Below are 22,684 nucleotides of genomic sequence, written 5' to 3'. Positions count from 1 at the left end.
GGCACTAAGCCCCTCTAGAGCACTGACCTCCAGGATGGCTCCTCATTCCATGGATCCATCATCAGGCAGTAGGAGCTGAGGTAGAAATGTGCTCCCTGAGCCCGGATCACCTCCCACTGCCCAGACAACAGCAGACCAGAGGTGGCTGAGCCCTGCTGAGCCCAGGCTGTCTGCAGAAGGACCACCCCTGGCCAGCACCTGCTTCTCTCCCTGTGTGGGAATTGTCACCTTCTGGCTCTCAGGCTGAAGTGTGTCCAGGTGGTGGCCACTGGGCTTGCTGTGCTCAGCTTCCAGGAGTGCTGTCAAGTCCTTTTCTGGGAGCAGTTGTCATTACCCCCCACCCCGAGGTGGTGGCTTTGCTGTGCCCGCACAGGGGAGGGAACACTCACAGAGCACAGCGTGGTTCAGGTTCCCCTGTCCTTCCTCTCTGTCTCTGCATGGTGCTGCTTAGTGTTTTTCACCTTAAAGTGGGAGATGGCTGCCAGGTTTCCATCCAGGGAATACTCTGGGTTTGCCCATCTACGAGAAAGAGGTGGGAGGCCCATGGTCCTCCAGCAGCCAGGCTCCTGTTCTGGAGGGTGCTGCAATCCCCTAACCCAGCCACCCTGTTGCCTTCCTTCCTGCTCCAAGCTGATAGATACAAATGTCATGAAACAGCTTTTTATTTAGACAGTAATTGTGCAGGGATAACTCAACAAATGCCATCTACAGTAATTACTCAGGGCTCACGCTAACAAACTCTCTTCTTGCCCACCAACTGCTGTCGTTAGAGCTGTGGAAGGAAAGCATGGATTTAAAAAGTTGCTCCCAAGGCATTCCTTGTGATGTGTGAAACTGTGCATCTCTGTTTGTTGACATGGTCAGATGAGAATCGTGTTCCAAGCCAGTCACCGAGCACGGGGACATTCTGTCAACAAGATGCTGAGTGTCAGAAAGCAGCAGAAGCTGAAGGCTTTGGCAACAAAGCCCTGTGCTGTTGGGCCACTGCCCCCCAATTTAGTTGGAAGCCAGGCAGCAATGTCCAACTCTTTGCAAGCTTTGTCCCTTCACTGAATGGGTTTCAAAGCTCCTCCAAGTGTGTGAGAAGGAAATCACAGAATCATAGAATGATAAGGGGTTGGAATGGCCCTTAAAGATCACCTAATCCCCAACCCCCCTGCCATGGGCAGGGACACCTTCCACTAGCCCAGGTTGCTCAGAGCCCCGTCCAACCTGACCTTGAACACTGCCAGGGACAGGGCAGCCACAACCTCCCTGGGCAACCTGTGCTAGGCTCTCACCACCCTCCCAGGGAAGAATTTCTTTTGTATATCTAACCTAAATGTCCTATCACTGCAGAAATCATGTTTTAAACTTGGCATCGCTTTTTCAGGGTGCAAACTGGTGGCTAAAAGGGAAACAAGCCCGAGGGGTGGGTTAGAAATTGGAAGGAGCTGGTCTCACCCATCTCAGAGTCAGGGACTAGCACTGAGGCAGCCTGGAAAAAGCAGGATAAGAGAGTAAGAATTACTCTACTGAAATGGAAATCTCTCCCCAGGCCGTGAGACCAGGCTACCCCTGCACCTCACAGGGGAAGGCCTCGAGCCCTGCCTCCAACTCAGCTCTGAGGAACTGGACATGGGGAAAGTTTTGGTTGGAGAAGCCTTACAGCTACGAGGTGAGCAGCAGGGGCTGGGGTGGATCCTGATGGCTCCTGGGGCAGAGGGGAGCCTGGTGGACCTGTGGAATTTCTGGCAACTTGGGCAGTTGTGAGCAGGGAATATTTGTCATACTAGTCAAATCTGGGGGGTTTCACAGAATCTGGATCCTTTTCCGGGGCCTGAAAGGTGTTGTCTGAAGGCCCAATTCCTGCTTTTTGACAACCGCCCTTGGAGATCAGCTGGGATGCTTTCTGCAAAACAACCCCTCAACACATGAAAGCAACACTGGGTCAAAAAGCTGAAGTGTTCAGAGGCTTCTGTTCCAGCCTCAGACTCAAGGCACCTTTGTGCTCGGGCTGTTCAAGAGCAGCTGGAACAAACTGGCTGCGTTTGAGCTTGAGTCCACTGCAAGAGAGAGCAACTGAAAAAGGTGGAAAATGAGGCACTGCATCATGCCAGACACTTCCAAAAGCTTTGCCATGGCAGGAAAGGACACACGGAGTTGTTTTCTTACTAAAAGATTGTGCTCTCTCTGCATTTTTGATGCTGATACTTTAGTGTTTCTCACTATCAATATAGTAATTTCATTAGATGAGAAAAGGTGAATGAGTAGATGATACTGTTAGTGCTGTCCTAAGCAGCTACGCTGCAGGTAAACCTCAGCTCAGCATGGGATCCCCAAGTGCAATTTGTAACACAGGTAACACACGAGAGGAGAGTAGTTTTCAAGTTTCAAGGCAGAGGTTGAATATGGGAATATTTGCAACAGCAGCTGCAAAGCTAGAAAATGAGGGACATCCCTCTGCTTCTGCCTCGACTGTTCTGACAGGTTTTGCCAGGCTAACAACTGGGGAAAGAATTCCAAAGCAGATGGATAAGTCCATGGCAATGGCAGGGTTTCCCCATGGCTGTGTAGAGATGGGAGAGAGCAACTCTTTAGAATAGGTGGAGCTGCTGTGCACCTCACATTCATCCTTTCTTGACATGTCTGGCTGAGCAAGGTCTAAGAAACTATCAGATTAAAGGAAAAATACAAGAACCCAAATGATCTACCCTAGCAGAGCTGGGGAGAGCTTCTGAAGCTGGTGATAGCACTGTTCTGAGGTGTCTTCTGCACGCAGTAAACCGGTTGGCTGCCATGGAAGCTGAATGTGTGCTGCCCTTGGCAGGGCCGGGCACCCCTGGAGCAGCAGCAGCAGCTCTGTGGGAGTTCATTACGTGGCTGCAACTGCCCCACGTTGCTCCTCAGGCCAGGTCTGAATGAACTTGGCGATGCTGGCCAGGAGTGACCCGCTCCGTGTCCCTGGGATAACCCAGGAGTGACTCTGCTTATGTGAAGTTATCGCTGCTTTGCATGAAAACCCAAAGGCACAACTTGTCTCCTGTTGTACTTTTTTGGCTTCTGCCACGTAGCAGCACATGGCATCTTCTGCCTTTCCAGGGGTTAATCGATTCTTAGAAACAACTCAGCCTTCTGTAAGAAAGGAAGTTTGCTCATGTATTTCCATTTTGCTTTCTTGCTGCTGCAGGCAATGCTGGTTAACAAAGGAGCTATTGATGCTCCCTTTGAGCTCATCCCTCCAACCACAGCCCATGGCTCCTGCTTCACCTTTCGGCCCCAGCAGGGCATCATTCCACCCAGTGGGCTCCAGCCTATCCAGATCTCCTTCAGTTCCACCACCCTGGGGGAGTTCAAGGAAGAATTCCATTTCAATGTGGCTGAATGCCCTAAGCCTGTGACCTTGACTATCAGGTGAGGAGGGCTCTGGGAGCTTGGTGGGCACGTCTGTAGCTGTCTCTGGGTAATCATCTCTCACCTGCCTCATTTGGTGGTGGAGCAGAGAAGAAAGGTGTTGCCCGAGGTCTTAGTCTTGGCTCTGATGTTGGCATCCCCTCAGTGTGGGGATGCCTTCTGCCCAGTGCAGGTGCCCAGGAGCTGGAGTGACTCCTTCCTGCAGGGACCTCCCTCCGCCTTGGCCGTGGCAGGCAGTGGGAAGGCATTAGTTTTGGGCAGCTGCTGGTCTGGGATGTCCCCTCTGAGCGCCCAGCAAGGCCCCCAGGGCTTTGGAGATGGGCCAGCCTGGGTGACTCTGCAGCCAGAAGAAGTGGTTCTAAAGTCCTCTGTTAATGATCTGTGCCAAAGGGGCACAGCAGCCTCACATCATCCCTCGTGCCCAGGCACAGGCACAGGCTGTGCTCCCGGCTCCTGTGCAGGGAGTGCTCTGGGACCTCCTTTCCACAGCAGGAAGGGACTGGGGTGGGAGATGGGGAGCTCTGCAGCAGCAGGGACTGTCACAAGGACTTGGGCATCCTCCCATGGGCTGGTGCCATTGCAAAAGATAATCCTCGCCCAGCAATGGGGAAAAGGGGTGATGAAGGAGAGGCAAAGCTCTCTCCTCAGCACCACAGCAGCACGAGGGCTTGTCCCAGCTAGTCTGAACCACGGGCTGGCGGGGTAATGTGGTGGAGGCAGGAAAGCTGATGCTGGGAGCTCTGGAGCTTTGGAGGTAGCTGTGTCTGGGCTGCTGTTGGGAGGCACTGAATCAAGGTAGTAAAGAAACAAAAGGAATCTGCAGTCCATTTTACCAGGAACATCAGGGAAGTGGATAAAACATAACAAAAAGGTTATTACTTTGCAAGAGAAAAGTAGTGAGTCGGTCTTTCTCCTAAGGCAAGGGCACAGAGCCATCTCTGGGTGTGTGTACAGGGTCCTCCATGGGGCCAGCAGCACCTCGGGGGCATGCCCTGCCTGCCGTGGTGCCCTGAGCCCCATCAGCAGCTGTTGGCTGCCTCCTGTGCCCACGGACGCCGTGCTGAGCACAGGGTGCGGGGCTGGTTCGACGCCCACGGGGCTCTGACACCAGCTTTGACCCACCTGAGCCGGAAGGACGGCCAAAGGCTTTGCAGTTCCCTTTAACCAAGCCGTTGTCTCCTCTGTCCTCGTCCTCGCAGGGGCCACGTCACCGGACTGAGCCTGCATTTCAGCACAGGTGGCCTTGACTTCAATGACGTCTCCTTTGGTGAGTGTTCCCTGGGCTTGGAGGCAGCAGGAGAGATCTGTGCCTTGCCAAAACGGAGCACTTGAACAGAAGAGCATCTGTCACTCGTGCCCTTCCATGGCAGCCTGCAGGGTGTTAACTCCAGGGCTGCTGGTGGCATTTTGCCATCGTGAGATCCGAAAGGACCAAAGGAATAGAAAGTCAGTATTTTCTGGTGTCCCTCGTAGTCTCTTCTGCTCCAATCTCCCAGTCCTTGCCAGCAAAACGACTGTAAAAGTCCTCGTCCCAGGAGGGCCCAGGGGATGGGACTGCAGGAGAAGGGAGCTTAAGCCACGTACCTTTAGTGTGGGATGTTAATTAGTGCAGAGCAGGCTGTGGGCTGGTGTCCTGGCTCTGCAGGACATCCCCACCAGGTGTGGCTGTATCCCTGGCTTTCTGTTACGGGAAGCAAGTCTCAGAGCATAGTTTCATCCTACCAGGATATTCACACCAGAAGTCACGAGGTGCTTGGTGCCTACATGGCCATTTGTGTCATTTTCCTAGGCTTTCCTCAGACCTTGTCGTGCCACCTGATCAGCACCTCCGTGGTGCCCATCACCTTCCACCTTCGCATCCCTGGGGACGGCCAGGGACAGCCCAGCCTTAGGAGCTCTGATCAAGTGAAAGACAACGCTCACCCCTCCTGGGAAAAAGGCACACTGGCTCCATGTCAGCCAATGGAGTTCACCATAACACCCAGCACAGGGACCATCCCTTCCCAGGGATCCCAGGAGATCAGGGTATGGGAGGAGTCTGGCCACACATGGGTCAGTAGGTGGGGCTGAAGCCTCACTGGGCTGTGGGAGGGCTTTAGTGCTGTCGGCTCTCAGCATGTGCAAGGGAGGGATCTGCAGTGGTGTGGGAGCTGGGTTATGTGGAATGTTCCTGAAGGAGCACCATTTTGTCTCCAAAACCATAAGGTGAGATCACATGGTCAACAGAAGTCATTCGTGTGTTGGTTTTGAGCGTGACTTCTTTGACTGAAAACAGGCAGAGGAAGGATGAGAACAGAAGGTGGCTGTTAGAGAGATGCCACTGTATAAAGCAGTTTGCTTTTCTTCCCAGTCTCGTTTCTCCTCTCCTGGGGAGCAGAATGAGTTGAGGTCACTGCAGGGATCCCCAGTGAGGAAAGAAAAAACTCGGCAGCCATGAACTGCCCAGCATCTGCAGGAGCACACCTTGCCCTCAGCTTCCTGCTGAAAAGCTGAACTCATTCTGTCCAAGTCAACACATTTCCTTTGCATTTATGTTATTGTAGTCAAATGAAAAAATGGGCCCCTAATTTGAAGGCAGTAGTGAGTAGAGCTTTAGTCTCATTATACATGATTATACATGATTATGTATAATGCTTTAATTTAGCCACCTCTGCCCTGACAGCTGCAAGGTGTGTTTAACAAATTCAGTCTTGCCAGAAGGCTTATGTTACTCCCAGAGACTGTGCTCTAGGCATGGGCCAGCAGAAGAATTAAGGCAAAATCCTCCCTTGCCTTACTGCGAAACAAGAACCGGAGGAGACCACACGTGGGTAATGAGCTTTTGGGAGAAGGGAAGTATTTGCTGCTCTTCTCTTCCACCAGGTCACGCTGTGTTCCAATGACGTGGGACAGTACGACTTGATATGGTGGTGGACGTGGATGGTTTTGGCAAGGAGGTGTTGGCTCTGTGCCTCAAAGCCAGGTACCAGTGCTCTCCTTGCAGCTGCTCGTCCTTCCCCGTGCACCCACCACCAGCACAGTGCCTTGCTCGGGGTTTGCTGGCTGCAGCTCCAGGAGAAGGCTTGCTTAAGAAGCTGGTTCTGCCCAGCTAGGTAGGAGAAGAGCAGTGCTTGGAAAGCAGCCCGTGGTGAGAAGCACCCCTGCTCACAGCCAGGCATGGGTCTGGGCCTTTTTCTCTGGGGAACAGGAATGACATTATTTATTGGCCTGGCTTTTGCTGCTTGAGGTGTAAAAAATTCCCAAGCTCCTCCTGTCCTTCTTCCTGCAAGAGGTGGGCTTGTGCTAGGTTCCAACCACACTGCAGCATTGGTTTGGGACGCAGTGAGCAGCCTGCTGAGAGCTGGGGTCTGGCTCAGTTAACGAGGGCACATGGCAGTGGGAAAGGGGCTCACAGCAGGAGAGGGAGAGGAAAGTAGTCCTTGATGTGGTAGGTGGGCTCAGGTTTCCCTGCTTCCCTCTGGCTCTTTTGAGCATTAACATTCTCAGTTCTCAGACTTAATGCAGATGTTGTTGTTGCTGCAGCCAAATTCCCTCCTGTGGTGCTGCCCTGGGTGTCAGTTTAATGACAAGAGGGATGCAGTTCTCTGGTGCCGTTCCCTCTCCCAGGCAGAGCTGTCCAGTCAGTGCCTGGGCTGCAGTTTTGTAAGGCAAGTGCCAGTGGGGACAGACCTGGGACCTGTGGGGTGCAGCAGCAAGGGAGCTGTAGGAACTGGGAGGATGATCACCCACACCCTATAGGGGGTGGCTCGTGCCCTCAACACTGGCTGAGTTCTCTGGCAGGGCAACAGCACCCTGGGAGAGAAGGGAGTTGTTTTTCCTGAGACACTGGAGTCTCGTGTTCCTTGAGCCTTGGTGAGCACTGACCCTCAATAGGAAGGCTCCCCCAGAGCTCACGGCTCGCTGGGCCTGTTGGGGGAGTCCTTGCAAGCCTCCTTGGGCAAAGGAGGGGCTGAGGCTGCTGTGGGACAAGGCCCGTGCTCTGCCCGGGCACTTGGCAGCCTCTGCAGTGCTGAGTCTCAGGGTTTGCCCCTCCTTGACAAGACGTGTTTGAGTGGAAAGACGTGAAAGGTGATTTATCTCTGGAGGGGTATTAAACATCTGTTGGACAGTGACAAATGTCTTATGCTCCATTCCATACTCTGTGGGGTGAACACTCTCTGTTCTCTCAGTATCTCTCATTCCCTCAGGGTCATCTCTTTGCCCAGATGTGTCGTTCCTGAGCTGCGTTTGCTCTTCTCCCCCCTCGACTGTGGACCGTGCTCTGCAAAGGTCCCTTGCCAGAAGACGCTGATCCTTGTGAACCCGAGCCCCCTTCCAGGATGCTACAGAGTTCTCCCTCAGGTTTGGCATCTCATCCCCCTCCTCCTCTCAAATACTGTTGAGGGGTTTATTAGGGACAAATGGGGTTTTCATAAGACCTTGCTGGTTTCTAATCAGACTTAAAGGTGTGCTGAGAACAGGATTCTACCTGAATGTAAACTTTAGAAAGCAGTTAAATAGGAACCTACCTGAATATCAACTTCAGGAAGCATTTGAACCTCTTCAGGAAGCAGTTTATATTCTAGTGTTTGGGGTGTTTTCTTGTGAGAGCTCTTAGAAGGTTGTGAAAAGCTGCTGCAAGGAGGCTGCCAGCACAGGAGTGGGTGTCTGTGGATGCAGCAGCTGTTGGACCCCCAGAGGATGCTGAGCCCCAACAATTCTTGCATCTTTTTTTGTGCCTTTCAGCTTTTTCCTGGGGATTTTTAGAAAATGTGTGTGAGTTGCCATTGTGGTAGATGTGAAGGAGTTTAAAGTTTCCGCAAAGGTCCCTCTGAAGTTGCGCTTGATTCCGTCCCTCTAGAGACACCAAGAGGCCGCTGCTCTGTGGTACTCCAGCCCCAAGCCGTGTGGGATTATCCAGGGTCACAATGTGGTGGAGATCCCCATTACAGCTGAAGTCCAGGCAGTGGGTGCTCCTTCCATCCCGGTGGATATCGCCGTGTTCGGGAAGGAGACATCCCCACTGGTGAGTGCGAGGGGAGACGTGTGCCTTTGTGCAGTTCATCCTGGGGGGGTGGAGTGCACAGGGATTCTTCCAGGGAAAGCAGGGACTCCTCATATATGGCTGGTGTGGACAAGGACAGAAGGCAGTGGTGGCATAAGCAGTGTATGCTGGAAAAGAGGAAGAGCGGAGTCCTCCTAGGGGGTAATCTCAGCAGATGGTTCATCTAAGCTGAAATCGAGGATCATTTTATTTAATTAGTCTTCCATTGAAAATGCTGGTAACTGTGGAAACACTTTTAAAATGTCATCTCTCTGAACACAAAGGGAGGATTCTGGGAACCTTCAGCTTTCTGTGTCAGAAAGGAAGGCTGATGTTTGAAAAGTGGTTGCAGGGATTTAAACTTAGAGTCAAGCAGATGGAAAGGATGATGTCAAATCCCCTGGGTGGCACCAAACATCTCAAGCCGGGCCATTGCCGTTGTGCATGTAAACCAGTCAGCAGGAAGGCCAGGCAGTGCAGGCTGTGCAGGGGAGCCTGACTTTTAACAAAACACTTGCTTGTAACTATCAGGCTGCTTCCCTTAAAGAGCAGGGTTTCTCCCCACCAGAATAACCAGCTGTTTAACTGCCAGACTGTTTTTAAGTACAGATTTCTTGCAAAGCTTTTACCTTTGGGCCAACAGTTTACAGTTTTTCTGAAAGTTTCCCAGACTTTAATCTTTTTTAATTTGGAAGGGAAGATGTCAAAAGTTTGCCTAACAGGCCAGCATTTTAACTGGAGTATCATATCTGTCCCTAGAGAAATGACTTGAGTGCGATTGAGCTGTTTAAGCTTTCTTAACTTTCCCTGTTGTGTGGGTTTGTTTTTTTTTAATCTCTCTTACCTGCTCCCTGGAACAGCAAATGCGTTTCATGTGCACTGGAAAGACGCCGCTTGTCTACGCAAGTGTGAATAAGATAAACTTGGGCGAGATCCAAGCGATACAGGAGACTTCCCAAACTCTCCAGCTGTGCAATCAGGATCTCATCCCTGCAGCCTTCAGAGCAGAGATCGTAAGTGTCTGTGGGGCTGTTTTCCAGGGAAACTCCCTGGTCAGCAGCAGCCCAGGACTTGGATTTCATATGTAAGGTTTCTGTATCACCCTGTGGGAGAGAGGAGACAAGAGATTCCATCCGAGGCAAGAGGAGCCTGGCTCTGCAGGTGGTTTTAGCTGGGACGACCTTCATTGAAACAGTTTTCAGAGTTGTAGGAGCAGAAGCGAGTCTGGATTGTGGTTACAAGTTCTCCCTTTATTTTGGGGAAGGTATTTAGCGGTGCAGGTTGGGTTTTTGGAGCTCTGAGATGAGGAGCCAGTGGCCCTTTGCTCCTGAGAGGGCAAGGATTTCCCCGTGGTTTCCTCATACCACCTGCATTTGTTTTGTGCCAAAGTGCTGTTAATGGTAGAGACCAGGGTGTGAGGTCTGGCCTCAAGCTCTGGGTGGGGAGAGGAGTTTCCCCTTCCTGGGGCTCAGAGCAGCAGGGCTGTTGCACACAGACACAGCTGCAGGGATTGTGCACCTCTGGAGCCTGTGGCCTCCATAGCCTTGGGGGGAGGTTTGTTCTCCTCCGTGCTGAGTGGGCTGGACTGCTGGAGCTGGTTGAAGCCAGCCCCGACACGGTGGGCGTGGTTGTGTCTGTGGATAAAGCAGCAGGCGGTGGGGGAGAGTCCAGGCTCAGCCTCCTGGGCCAAGGAGGAGGGGAGTGAGTTTTCCACTTGCTGCTTTCCCAGGTGTCTGAGGAGGAAATGTAACCTCCAAGTGAGGGATTTCCAGGGCAGCTTTATTCAACTCCACAATGAAGTTCTGCTCTCCACCCCTGCAGAGAGCAAGCCACCTCGGATGGGTGGTGCTGGCATGGAAATAATAGTTTTTGCATGCTCATCCCAGGCCGGGACCTGCCGAGCTGTGTCTGTACAGCTGTCCCAGTGGAAGGCCTTGCTTCCCTCCCCAGGGCAGCTTGCAGCTTTCTTACCCCATCCACAGAGGGAAGTCCATGAGAAAGCAGAGGACCAGAGTGGGAAGGCTGGGCCATGCCCACAGGGCAGTTTTCTTTCTGCTTCCTGTTTTCCTGCCCTGCTATAAGCATTTAGAACTGACTTTTCCAAAGCCAAGGGCTCTGGGGCACCTCTTGGCAGCTGATGCTCAGTGGGAAGCCAGGGCTTTGGTCCTTCAGGGGTGAGGACTTTGGTGCTGGGCTTTAGCTCAAGCGGTTTTGCAGAGTTAGTCTTCAGGCTCTCAGCAGTATCCTGCAGCTGTGTGGCTGCTGTGGTGGGGTTGGAGCAGTCGTGGCTTTCTGCAGCCTTGAGCCTTTGTGAAAACCCAGCTCTGCTGTGGGGAAACCAGAAGAGAGAAAGTAGCTTCCCTTGGCATACACTCCAAGAAAAGACTGGGGGGAGAATAACATTCTCCTGAGGAGGAGCATCCCTTGGGTTGGGCAAAACTTAAAAGTCTGTTAAAATGGGTTCAAGGCGGGTAAAATACAGGTTGTATAAGCTCTGCTCTTGCCCAGACACAGTAGTTTAGATTTAGGGAAATGAAGGCTTTACGCTTTTTACCCTCCTCTCTGTAGTCGTTCCTTTTCTCACACCCCACAAGTCACCAGGGTCCATGGTTTCCATCCTAAATGCATGTTTGCCTTGTCTTCCAGGATGGCAAATGCTGGAGTATTGAACCCAGGGAAGGAGTGGTCCCTGCCAAGGCTGAGGTTCCTGTGGTTGTCACGGCAAACCTGGGTGACACAGGGAGATTTGAAGACAGCATGAAGCTGTTCATTGAGAACAGCCTTACCAGTGTCATCCCCATCCAGGCTGTGGGCACTGGCACCACAATTGCCATTGACAAACCGTTTGCGCCGAAGCTGAATTTGGAACCCCAGTTCAAGTAAGAGATCTCTTAACTCCTGCCTCTCCTCTTGGCTCAGCAAGGAGCAGTTATGCTGTAGACTTTCAGGCTAAATCTTTTACAGTGCTCCAGGCCCTGGCTTTGTTTCCCTGAAGCCAGAGCTTCCTTTAGAAACATGTTGTTATGCTCAGGTTCCTTAAATCATTAGAGAGATGCCTCTGCCCATATTAAGGGGCGAGCGAGACCGTGTGCCAAAGTCAATAGTACGGGTTTTTATTTAACAGTAAATGTGAGGAAGAGAGAGATAAAAAGAAATGGGAAAAAGAGAGAAAGGGGGAGAGAAAGAGAATGACAAAGAGACAGATTAAGTAGAGAAAATATCACCGCTGCATGGATTCCAATGGCATCCCATTGATGCTCTTCTTGTGGCCTTCTCGGTGGTGAAGTGTTCTCAAAGTGATGGTTTCAGTCTGCATCCATTAAGGGAAGCCCAGGATGGTGAGGGAAAAAGCCCATGGTGACGAAGGAAGTTTCTTGTGCTGAGGGAAGCTGTGGAAATACTACATTACCAGTGTAAACCTCTTACTCTTTGCAATAACGACATCAGAAGGGCATCAGACATTGTTTCTGGTCCACATTAAGAGCGGGAAGGGAAGATGGTCTCCAAGCTATTAACGCTTCAGATTGCTCACTAAGAGCACTTGACTGCAGGGAAATAGCAGCTCCCATGACCTTTTCCATCTCTGCTTCTCCTCCAGCCTCGTTCCCTGCGTTTTCCGGTTCAACGTGACAAACAAGGGGCGTCAGTTCCAGCGGCTGTACTGGGGCCCAGAAGGTTTCAGCCCCTTTCGACAGCGTCATCCTCTCCCTGCCCTCTGTGTCACCAAGGGCAAAAACGCTTCCCAGAGACACACCACCCCCGTATTTAAGCTGCGGCCACGGAGTATGAATCTGCAGCCAGGCCAGACTATGGAGCTGGTGCTGGAAGGCTTCTCCAGCACTGTCCAGGTGAGGTCCCTGCCAAGGGCTGAGCCTTCCCCATCAGGTCCCCTGCACTGGGGCTTCTCCTGCAGCCCCTTGACATTTGCCTGGGCAAATGAGCAAGGGCCTTCAAGACAGTGTTTAAGGCTACAGGTTTCCATGGCAGCACCAGTGGCTTTCCTTGCTGGCCACCATCGGTTGCTAAGGCTTTTTTGTGATTCCATAGCTACCAAACCCCAATGCTGATCCCAAAATACGGGCTGAAGGAAGTATTGCTTCTTGGGGGCAAACAGGGGGTTACCGGGGTTACCAGTGTCACCTGCTGAGGCACAAAGGAAGGGCAGAGAAAATAGGTTACGCGTAAAGCAGGAGCCCAAGCAGAAAGTGAATTAAGCAAGTGCCAAGTGGTTTCTCTGGAGTAAGCAGAGAGTAAAAGAGAAGCCCTGTGAAGGGAGGGAGTGTCTCACGAGTGCCTTTTGTGGCTATTGGGGTGCAGTGTTAGGGCCATTGGAGCACAGAAGAAATAGGCTGCAGCAGCACAGGAAGAAAAGGGGGCAGTGTCTGTAACTTTGTGGCCCATGGGGGGGGAGGAGCCAACGCAGGGCGTTTGCTGGACACCCTGCCAGCAGCACTGGTGACAAGTGACTCTTGCATGCAGGACGTGGAGGAGAAGCTTGTGTGTGAGACAGTCGTGAAACCAGAGATAACAAAGAAAGAGATAATCAAGACAAAGGTCACCTGCAAGTTCATTTCTCCCGCTGTGCAAATATCATCCAAGGCAATCACTTTCCGTGTGGAGAAGGTAAGTCTCTGGATTGCATCCTGGCATTTAACAGCATGGCTCAGCGAGAGAGCTCGTGGGGGGGGGTGTGTGCTTGTGTTAACAGCCCTCTTTACCCTTCCTGAGGCACTTTGTAAGGTAAGTGAGGATGTTTTTAGAGATGAGACTGGTTTTTAGCTTCCTCAAAGTAGAATTGTGGCTCCAGCCGCACTGCTGAGGGGGACCGTGGCCACCTGGAGAGAAATGCCAGTTTCTGTGCTCACTGTCAAGGGAGGTTTTTGAGGATCCTCCAACGCACGGTGAAGTAGGGAAGCTGGGAAAACCAGAGATTCCTGTGAATTCCTCAGGCTGATGAGGAAAAACCTGTCATCTGCTGTGTGTCTTTGCCTTCTCTGCTGTTGGCATGGATGCTCTATGGTACAGCTCTATGGTACAGCTCTGTGCATTTCCCCAAGCCTCACCTGCTTCTAAGGACCCACACACGTCCTGCAGCTGCAGTGATGATGCCACCGAGGCAAAGCAGGTGCCCTTTAGTCTCTGGATCCCAACTTCTGCATCATCATTCCCTGAGCATAACAACATGTTTCTAAAGGAAGCTCTGGCTTCAGGGAAACAAAAATGTTGCATTTTTTAGTTTCTGTGGTTTCGGGTCTCTCATCAGGTTACCAGGCTTCCACGGAAGCACCGAATTCTGGGAACGGGCAGTTTGGATGTAATGAGCAACTTTTCAGCTCTCCCTGATGCCTGCTTGTGCTCTGCTTGATGCCACACTGATTTATGGAGTGCTCTGGCGCTGCAGCTGTTTGATATCAGTACATCCAGAACTAGTTTCCCAAACTCTGGTTTCTCTGCCCCGTGCAAGAAGCCCACCACAATGCACAAACAAGAAGAAGGAGCTTAGGCTGATCATAGCTTGGAGGTTATAGACACCATGTGCCTGTGGCAGAGGCAGCAGGACACACATTGCAGAGGGACTGTTGAGGTTTCTGGCTGGCCACATGTTCATGGAATGTTCAAAGCTGACCTTGGGCTGCTGCAGGATCTCCACGAAGGGCCAAATCCTGCTTGCTTTTCTCTTCTGGCTGGCATCACTGCTTCTAGGAGGCTGCTGGAGCCAATAAGGCTGTGAGAAATGACTGTATGTGAGGGAAGATCATCTTGTGCTGTTCTGCCCAAGAGAGGAGACAAAACTGGAGACAAACGTTCTGGGGTCACTTTCTGCCTTTGATCTTGTTCAAGCAGCTGCCTCCTCTCAGGAGCCTATTCCCTCCTCTGTTCATGGAAGTGTTTCCTTGTCTCCCAGGGGAGGCTGGGGTTTCGAAACATGTAAAGAATCAGCTCTAGGGAAAAATGTCCTGGAAGGTTTAGAATCAAAGAAAAAGAGTAAATAGAGATGTATGCACTTCTGAGGTTGAAAAATGTGAAATGCGTTGGAAGGGGAAGGAGGTCTGTGGTTCCTTGAGGTTGTTTTTCCTTGTCTCCTGTTTCTGTAGCACCCCGATGATGTCCTGATTCTTCAGTACAAGCCTCTATCTTTAAAAAACACCTGCTGCCTGCCATTCCACCTTTTGCTGGACTTGGAGCAGCCGTTCCTAATCTGTGATGCAGACCATCAACCCCTCCCTGCAGGGGCCCAGGTGAGCAGCCAAGGACCCTCCTGCCAGTGGGCTTTGAAGAGGGAGGGCTGTGGTGGTGCCCTTCTGTTGGGAGGTCCTCGAGTCAAGAAGTTTATTCCATAGAGTCAGCAGTGGACTGGCCTGAACTGTGAACTGAGTCAGCAGAGCTGCTGAAGGAAGCAAAAACTCATCTGAATTGGAAAGATCCTTCCTGGCTCTTAAGATACAAGGGGAAGGGAGCAGGCAGCCAGGTGTGGGCAAGCCATGCAGCAGAGGTGTCTCCTGGAGAGCACCCCAGCTCTCCAGCAGCCATCCTCTTGTATTGCTGCTGAGCACAGAAACAGGAGCCTGAGAATCCCCCACCGGAGTGTGGTGCTTGCAGTCAGAGCCTCCCTTGTAAAGAACTGAAGGGTGGACTGGGAAGGCCGTGCTGGGGTCACACTTGGAGCGTTTACGGTTTTGTGCTGTCAGACCTTGGGACTTCATCGTGTGGGTGACTGACACTCCTTGTCTCCTTGCAGCCTGTGAAGATGGAGGCAGGGCAGGAACTTCATCTCTCCATCGGCTTTAACCCAGCCTATGAAAAGGATCCGATCAGCTGGGTAGCAGAGAAGACTATGAAGATCCAGCTGGTGGAACATCCTCATGAGGAAGAGATCACCGTTCGGGGAGAGGTCTACTTCCCGAATCTCCGTATCCCGACCAAAGCGCTGGACTTCGGTTGCATCGCGAATGGCGCAAAACAAGTGCGTTCCCTGGAGATGACCAACTGCAACCCAATTCCTGCCCACTACCACTGGTCATTCCGGGTGAACAGCAAGGAGTACCTGACAGGGTATGTGCACCTTTGCCCTCTCCTGGAAGCTCTGGTGTCCTGTTTGTACTTTGCAAAGACCAAAGCTGTTTGCCTGGCATCTGACAAACTGCTTTTGACTTTCCCTTGTGGAAATAACACCGACCAGCCGTGCTCAGGCTGGATGCTCAGGGAATAGGCGTTTTCCATGAGTTTGGTGCTGCTGTAGTCCCCCTCCTGGTTTCCTCTGGGAAGGAAAGCTGGTAGGGAAATCTGCTTTCTCAGACCTCTGTGGCGTGAGGCAGTGACCACCTTGGTGAAGGGCTCCTAGTCCCACCTCCACAGTGCTGGTGGAGGCACTTTCACAGCCCTTTGGCCCCTCTGCTTTGGGATGGGTCCTCTCTGCGAGCAGAGAAACTGCTCTCTGCTCCTTGCTACCTTCTCTGCATTCCCAGCCTTGGCCTGGAAGTGCTGGAGGATGCCCAGAAAGTCCCAAATTACGTCACAGAAAGAGCTAGTTAGCACCTGAGCTGATGCTGAACATCTTGCTACCTTCCCCTTCCTTCTCCTTTTCTGAGACACCCCCTTTCTGAGCTCATCACACCTGCACCCACCCAGGGGCTGCATCCTGACGAGGAATTGCTCGTGCAGGTGTCCCTCCCTCCCACTGCAGGTCCGCGATCATGGTTATGTTGTTTTCCAGGTTCATACCTTCCCCACCTACATTCAGACCCCAACCACAAATGGCCAGGTTCGGCTGTGTTGAGTGTGGGCGTTATTCAAGGAGGTACTTCAGGCCTGGAAGTGTGCGGGAGCCAGCCAAAGCCCCGGAAGCAGCACAGGACTCTTCCCAACAATCATCACATTCAGCAAACTGCCTGGAAACAGAACAGAATTCTTCCGAAGAGTCATCAGATTCAGAGAACTCCCTGGAAACAGAATGGGATTCTTCTGAAGAGTCATCGGATTCAGAGGGCTCCCTGGAAACAGAGGATGATTCTCCTGAACAGTCACCACATCCAGAGAACTCTCTGGAAACAAAGCAGGACTCTTCCCAAAAGTCATCACATTCAGAGGCCTCCCCGGAAGCAAAGGTGGGTTTTCTTGTGCACCTGCCACTTGTGTTGCCTCCCCCAGCTTGCCACCAAAAAGCCGTGCTCATGCTGACCTCCCCTTTTGCTGCCCTGCTGTTCTGTGCCCTGAGAGTGGGCTGGGCAGCAGGGCCAGTGGCTGGACATGGGGTGTCTGGGGAGGGAGAAATAGGATACTTTTCTTTGAAGAAGCCCACTCTCATCCTACAGACTTTTGCTGAGTTGGGGATTTTTTGGCTTGTTTTCTTTACAATGTAAAATGAGGCTTTTCTGCATCATGATGAGAAGGCTCCCAGTTTCCTTCCTGTAGCAAACCGTGCCAAATCCTGATCTCCATGTACCCCCTTCCCAACCCAGCTAGAGCACCCGTTTTCAGGTCTCTGCCTTCACCCATGAGCCGGCATTGCAGTGACGGCCCCAGAGCTGCCCTTTATAGAGTGAGACTTGGCAAGGTGGCTGTGTCCTGGAATGGAAAGTGCCTTGTCTTCCAGGTGCCACCATCCACTGCTGCAGGGCCTCGGAGCTCAGTGGAGACGAAGGGGTCTGGGCAGTCGGCGGAGGCAGAGGCCCCTGGCTTCAGAGCGGAGGAGGTGAGTGGGAATCTCTCTCGCTTGCACGTTTTCAGCGTGGCAAGCAGGTCTGTTGCCCCCAGAGCTACAGAACTCCCTCTGCAGCACCCAGGGAGGGCATTGCTCCCCTGGTACCTCATCAGGTGCTCAACAGGATATTTTTCAGGAGCTTTTGGTGTAGCACCTTGAGAGAGCAGCATGTAAGTCAGAGAGAGAGGGAAAAGCCTCAGGAGTCAGATGAGCTGGGCTGGAGTCTTCCCCTCAGCTCCAAGAGCTCTCACCTCTGAGTCTCCTGCTTTTCTGAAGGCAGTAAAAACCGGTTTTAAAGGCAAGTTCTGCAGCAGAGACAATGTCTTGCTGCCAGGAGACATCCCAGTTTACTTTAATGTCTGGTATTAATTAATGCATTGAGCAGTGAGTATGGCAGAAGACTTTGGCCATGCTCCCTCCACTGGTCAGTGGCATGGAGGCAGGATGAGATTAGGATGCTTCTGGCTGGTGTTTGAGGAATAGGCCCCTCCAGCTACGGTTGTGCTTTGCTCCAAGCCACGGCTGCTCTTCTGCACCCATTTCCACGCTCAACGACTCGATCCCTCCTCCCCTCCTGCAGGTTTTTGGTGTCCAGCCGGTGTCCGGTGTGCTGCAGCCGGGCAAGAGCCAGCAGGTGCCCTTCACCTTCTTTGGCCATGCCAACATCATCGCCCGTGTCACAGCGCTGTGCCGGGTGGAGGGAGGCCCGACCTACGAGGTGGAGCTGAGGGGAGAGACTTCGGTCCTCACCTACCACCTGAGCATCGAGGAGATCAACTGTGGGCTGCAGGTACCACCCCTTCTCCTGGCAGAGCTGCTGCCTTGGGACCATCACCAGCAGGTTGCTGCCCAGCCCGGCCCAGGGCTCCCTCCCCTTCCCAGCTCCTTTGTTGGCTCTGGGGCTTGGAAGCACAACCTTGGAGGGATTTGTCTGGCATCCAGACTGCTTTGCAATGGCTGTCTCCACCCCCCTCTAGAATGTTGGGAATTCCTTCTCTTCAGGGTGCCTAATGCTGCCTCCTGGAGCAAGCAGGATCCCAGTGGGGATGTCCAGAGGGACACGTCCCTGAGACATCCCTCTGCTGATCCACTCCTAAAGCCTGAGCTCCAGTGAGATGCTCTTGTTTAATGCTCTTGTTTAATCCACAAAATAACCCGGTTGGGCTTCCAGTCACTGCAGTTGGAGAGAATGTCCCAGAATAATCCCCACTTTCCTACTTCTCAGTTAAAAGTCCACAGGTCTTTCCAGCTGCTGTCCCTGTCTTGGTGCCCCGTCTGTCTCCCTTTTGGCTGGTGTGTTGCTTGCCAGTATTTGCATGCAGGCGCCTTTTCTTCTGGAAAGCCTCGATGCCCCCTCCTTTGTTTCTCCTGGCTGTTGGTGACCCCTCAGAGTGCAGAGGGCCCGTGTCCCCTGCTTCATTTCTTATTGGCCCTCCCATGGTTGTTCCTGCCCCTCTGCGTGCTGCCAGAACTCTGTTCCTGTGCAGGTCCCTGTGCCTGGGGGTTCCCCACGTTCCCAAGTGCCCGTAGCTCGTTCCCAGTCCCTGCTCCTGTGGTGTGTCTGCTTTCAACCCCATGAAAGAGGAAATAGATTCTCAGCAGCAGGCCTGTGTCTGTAACTTCCCACTCCTCTGTCCTCTCCAGCTCTTTAACGAAGTCACCAGAGCCGAGGTCACCCTGCGGAACGACGGGAAGGTCGGATTCACCTACGTGGTGCAGAGCCCCAGCACTGGCACTGCAGACAAGCCTCTGCCTGGTGTGCTCATGGTCCTGCCCAGCACAGTGAGTGGCACAATTGACTGACCCAGCCCTGTGTCAGGTGGCCAAGGAGAGGGTTAAAGAGAAAAAAGGGGGGCAAATAAAACCAAACCCAGCCATAAGAAGAGACCGGGCTGTAAGCAATTGCTGCTGGGGGCAGAGAAGGTCAAGCAAGTGCCATCCTAACAGACTGCCCCGTGGCCTTGGCTGGCAAGTGGCTCTGCCATCCCAGGGCAGCCACCGGTGGGAGGCACGAGCACTTTGGTCACTCCTTGGCCCCCGACTGCTGAGCTCTGTGGCTGTGCTGGCACTGAGGCTCTTCTGAGGGTCACCTTACCCCAGCTGTGGGATCAGACAGGACTAAGCAGCACTTACATATTCCTTGCTTGGGCTTGAAGCTGCTCTGCCAGAAAGTGTCACAACCCCTGTGCTGGTCCTTCCCTCCCCCCAGCTGTGCTGCTCTGGAGCAGCTTTGTGGGGCAGTGAGGGGGCCAGGGAGGAGCGGGGCTGGAAGAGCCAAGAGAGGAATTTGGAGCATCCCACCACTGTCCCAGCTTCTCAGTGCTGCCTGGATGTCTTTGAGGTGAAGCAGTGTTCCTGTCTTTGTCCCTCTTTGCCATGGGAAGAGGAAGCCGATTGGCTTTCCCATTTCTTCCTGCCTGTCTCCTACAAGGGGTGGCAGGAGCTGCTGGCCGGGCTGAGAGTGTGGGCGCTTCGCTCCTCTTCCCCAGTGGTGGCAAAAGAGCTTTTACCTGTTCAGCCTGGCTCTCGCTGGCAGAGGGCAAACCCCGTTAGCAGCAGAGCCGTGCTCACGCTGAGCACAGGGCAGGCTCTGCTGGGGGTGCAGCCTTAGGAGCCCTGGGAAGGACACACTGCACCCTCTGCACCCTCGCCTTGGAGGCTTGGGCTTTTGGGCACGAGGAAGGTAGAAGGTGATGTGGTCTGACATTTTTTTCCAGAGAGAAACTGTCTTCTCTTCTCAGCCTGTCTGTGGCCTGAGCCTTCCTCCATCACACCCTCTTTGATGCATTGCCTCCCTCTTCTCCTGTCCCTTGCAGGCTTCCATTGAACCTGGCAAGGAGCAGGTGCTGAAGCTCTATTACCTGCCAGGAGTGCCAGGAGTCTTCTGCAGGACTTTCCAGGTTCAAGTGGGTCACCTGAAACCGGTAGAAATCTCCCTGAAAGGAGAGGTGATCTTTGCTGGGATCTGTCTGGACCTGCCCTGGAGCATCAGAGGTGAGCACTGCCCGTCTGCTCCCCAGCAAAGTCCCCACTGGGGTTTTCCTGGCTGTAATGCCCAGAGGGCAGCTCACACCCATCTCCACCAAGCCTGGAGGTTGCAGGGCTGCCAGACCAACACTCACCCCTCTGGTTGCTTCCTGAGTCTTGAGCAGACAAGCACATGGAGGCTTTGTCCAAGTAACCATCCTGCAGCTCTTGCCAGCACTTCCGTCAGAGGCCTGGAAAGATGGCTAGACAGAAAAGCTTGGGAAAGCTGTAAGAGAGACTGGCAGGGCTTTTGGCAGGGATGGATTTGCATGACACTGCAGGGGATGAGATGCTCCTCTGTGGGGAGGAAGATGGGTGGGAGTGAACATGAGGATTCAGAGACGAGCAGCAGCATCCACTTTCCAGAGACGGCTTTCCATTGATGGGTTGTTTCTGGGAGAGACCAGCATTCGGGGGAGTGGGACTTCTCAGCTTCAATGGCATTGGCACTGCACCCACACTTCTATTTGTGAATGTTTTCTTCCTTCAGGAAGTGAAAAATACGAGAGGCTATTGAAACAGGCAAAAGAAAAGCTGAAAAAGGACAAGCAGGACAAGAAAGTAAGTGTTTGGAGGAAGGCTCAAATCAGGAAGCGACACGCGAAGGGCCCTGGCATTGTGGTAGGAACAGCTGCAGTCCCATTTGGCACATGCCACCCTCCCCATGTCACTTGAGGCCCTGGCACCCCACAACACCCCACAACAGCTTCTCAGTGCCCTGCTGGCACTTGGCACCTCCCTGCCCACACCTGACCACAAACATTCATCAGCTCAGCGTTGCCCCACCTCTGGTCGTGGTCTCTCCTGGAGATGTACCAAGCTCCCCAGCTACTCCCCTTGCTGGGGAGTTTGTTGCTCCCAAATCAAGCCCTAGCAGGTTTACAGACCTTAGGAACAGCAGCCTGACTGTGCCCTGGGACTGTGCTGGCAGTACTCAACTCCAAGAGGCAGTAGCTTGGTCGGGGTTCCCTTTTCAAGACAGCTTTTGTCCAAGCTGCTTTGGCACTGGTTGGGGACAGGCAAATACTTGAAGCTCTGGAAGGCTGCTGGCTTGTCTGTCTGGCCAGATCAGCTTTTCTAGCAGTGGGTGGGAAGGCACAGATGCTGCAGTTATTTCCCTGGAGAGAAGGTCCTGGCTAGGAGAGCAGAATGTGACACTGAGCAGCCAGGAGGACCCCATTCCCCCTTTCAACAAGAGCAGGGTGGGATCCTCTTTAGATACAAGCCTGGGCCTTGGGAAGGGCCTTTGCTAACCAGCCACTGCCTTCCCTTCCCTCAGGCAAACACTTGGCTGAGGATGGAGATGGAGCAGATGCTGATAAAGGAGAATGCTCTGGAGCTGCAGCCAACCCTCATCTCCCGCCCCCCAGAGGACACTGTCTTTAACAAGAGCATTCCTCAGAAGCTTGTCAAGTGAGTAGGGACTCCTGTTCCCTCTCTGCAGGTGCCCTGAGGGCAACAGCCAGCAGTGTCCCCTGCTCCTGAGAGCTCCTTGTGCATGCAGAGCTGGGAACAGTGGGCACTTCAGATTGGGTCTGATCCCAGTAGCTGTGGCAGCAATAGCTCGTGAGCAGCTGACTGTCCTCCCTTCCCCAGCGCCGCGCTGAGCTTTGGAGCTGCTCAGCTCCCCACAGGTGCAAGGTCCTGTTCTTAGAGCTGCGAGGGCCCAGTGCAGACCATCAAGCCCTTCCAGACAGCACAGACACTGTCCCTGCTGACCAACTCGGAAAGAGAACTCCAAGCTGCTCTCTTGGTTCTGACTGACAGAGCCCCCTAAGCAAAAGGTGGCTTTGATGCTGGTGGGCTGGCAGGGCTTATCTGGGTAACTTGGTCCTTCCCTTTGCTCCTTCATGATGCTGCCTGGGCATGGGAGGCTCCAGTTCAGGAAGAAGATGCTTTGCAAAACAGATCCTTCATGTGAGCAGCAAAGTTTTCCTGTGCAAATCTTATTCCAAGGCTCGGAAGCAATTTCAGGCTTGGGCTGTGCACCAGGAGAAGCGTTTTCACTGAGACCACTGGAGGTCCAATGGATTTACCTACACGGGCTTTTTGTAGCAGAGGAGCTGTGACCAGAGTCCATTGAAAACTAATTTTATTTTCGGGTCCCATTGGAAGCTGATGAAACCCAGGACCTGCACTCCCCATAACTTCCCAAAGTCATTCCCAGGTGGTCAGGCCTTGGGTTTTGTAGGCTTGAGTTGAGTTTTTACAGCAGTGAGTACAGAAATGTCCACTTTATTTGAATCTTCCATCTACTTGAAGGTGTGGCCATGCTGTTGTTTAAGGACTGTCCTTACTCCTCCTTCCAGAGTTGAGCTGCCCGAGTACATCCTGGACATGGGCACTGTTGTTCAGGGTTACAGTAAAAGCTGCACTGTGAAGATCACCAACACCTGGAGGTACCCAGTGGCCGTCCAGGCCAATGAACGTGCCCTGCGTGACACAGGTAACCAGTGCTGGAGAGGCTTCCCGTGGGCTGCAGGGAGCTGTCTCAGACAGATTGGCTTAAGCCACTGCACATGGGGAGGTTTTTTGAGCTT

At 52.9% G+C, this 22,684-nt stretch overlaps 2 protein-coding genes across 2 annotated transcripts; both read left to right on the top strand.

The window, feature by feature from the left end:
* Nucleotides 1–1,537: 1,537 nt before the first annotated feature.
* On the top strand, nucleotides 1,538–5,544 carry LOC108643149 (hydrocephalus-inducing protein homolog; the record flags this gene model as incomplete). The annotated part of the gene is made up of 4 exons (XM_029958089.1): nucleotides 1,538–1,657; nucleotides 3,170–3,393; nucleotides 4,593–4,660; nucleotides 5,183–5,544. Coding segments are annotated over 4 exons (693 nt in total), but the record flags the coding sequence as incomplete, so codon positions are not given.
* A 473-nt stretch (nucleotides 5,545–6,017) lies between these two features.
* Nucleotides 6,018–12,601, top strand: LOC108643038 (hydrocephalus-inducing protein-like). The gene is made up of 7 exons (XM_018087418.1): nucleotides 6,018–6,355; nucleotides 7,581–7,734; nucleotides 8,234–8,398; nucleotides 9,277–9,429; nucleotides 11,063–11,295; nucleotides 12,015–12,264; nucleotides 12,464–12,601. Exons 1-7 carry the CDS (start codon nucleotides 6,297–6,299, stop codon nucleotides 12,599–12,601), a joined length of 1,152 nt encoding a protein of 383 aa, XP_017942907.1. The 5' UTR covers nucleotides 6,018–6,296.
* The last annotated feature ends 10,083 nt before the right edge of the window (nucleotides 12,602–22,684 follow it).

This window comes from Manacus vitellinus, unplaced genomic scaffold (assembly GCF_001715985.3).
Source record: "Manacus vitellinus isolate BGI_N305 unplaced genomic scaffold, ASM171598v3 ctg7180002431697_pilon, whole genome shotgun sequence".
NCBI classification, from domain to species: domain Eukaryota; kingdom Metazoa; phylum Chordata; class Aves; order Passeriformes; family Pipridae; genus Manacus; species Manacus vitellinus.
This window is presented reverse-complemented; position numbering and strand designations above follow the sequence as displayed.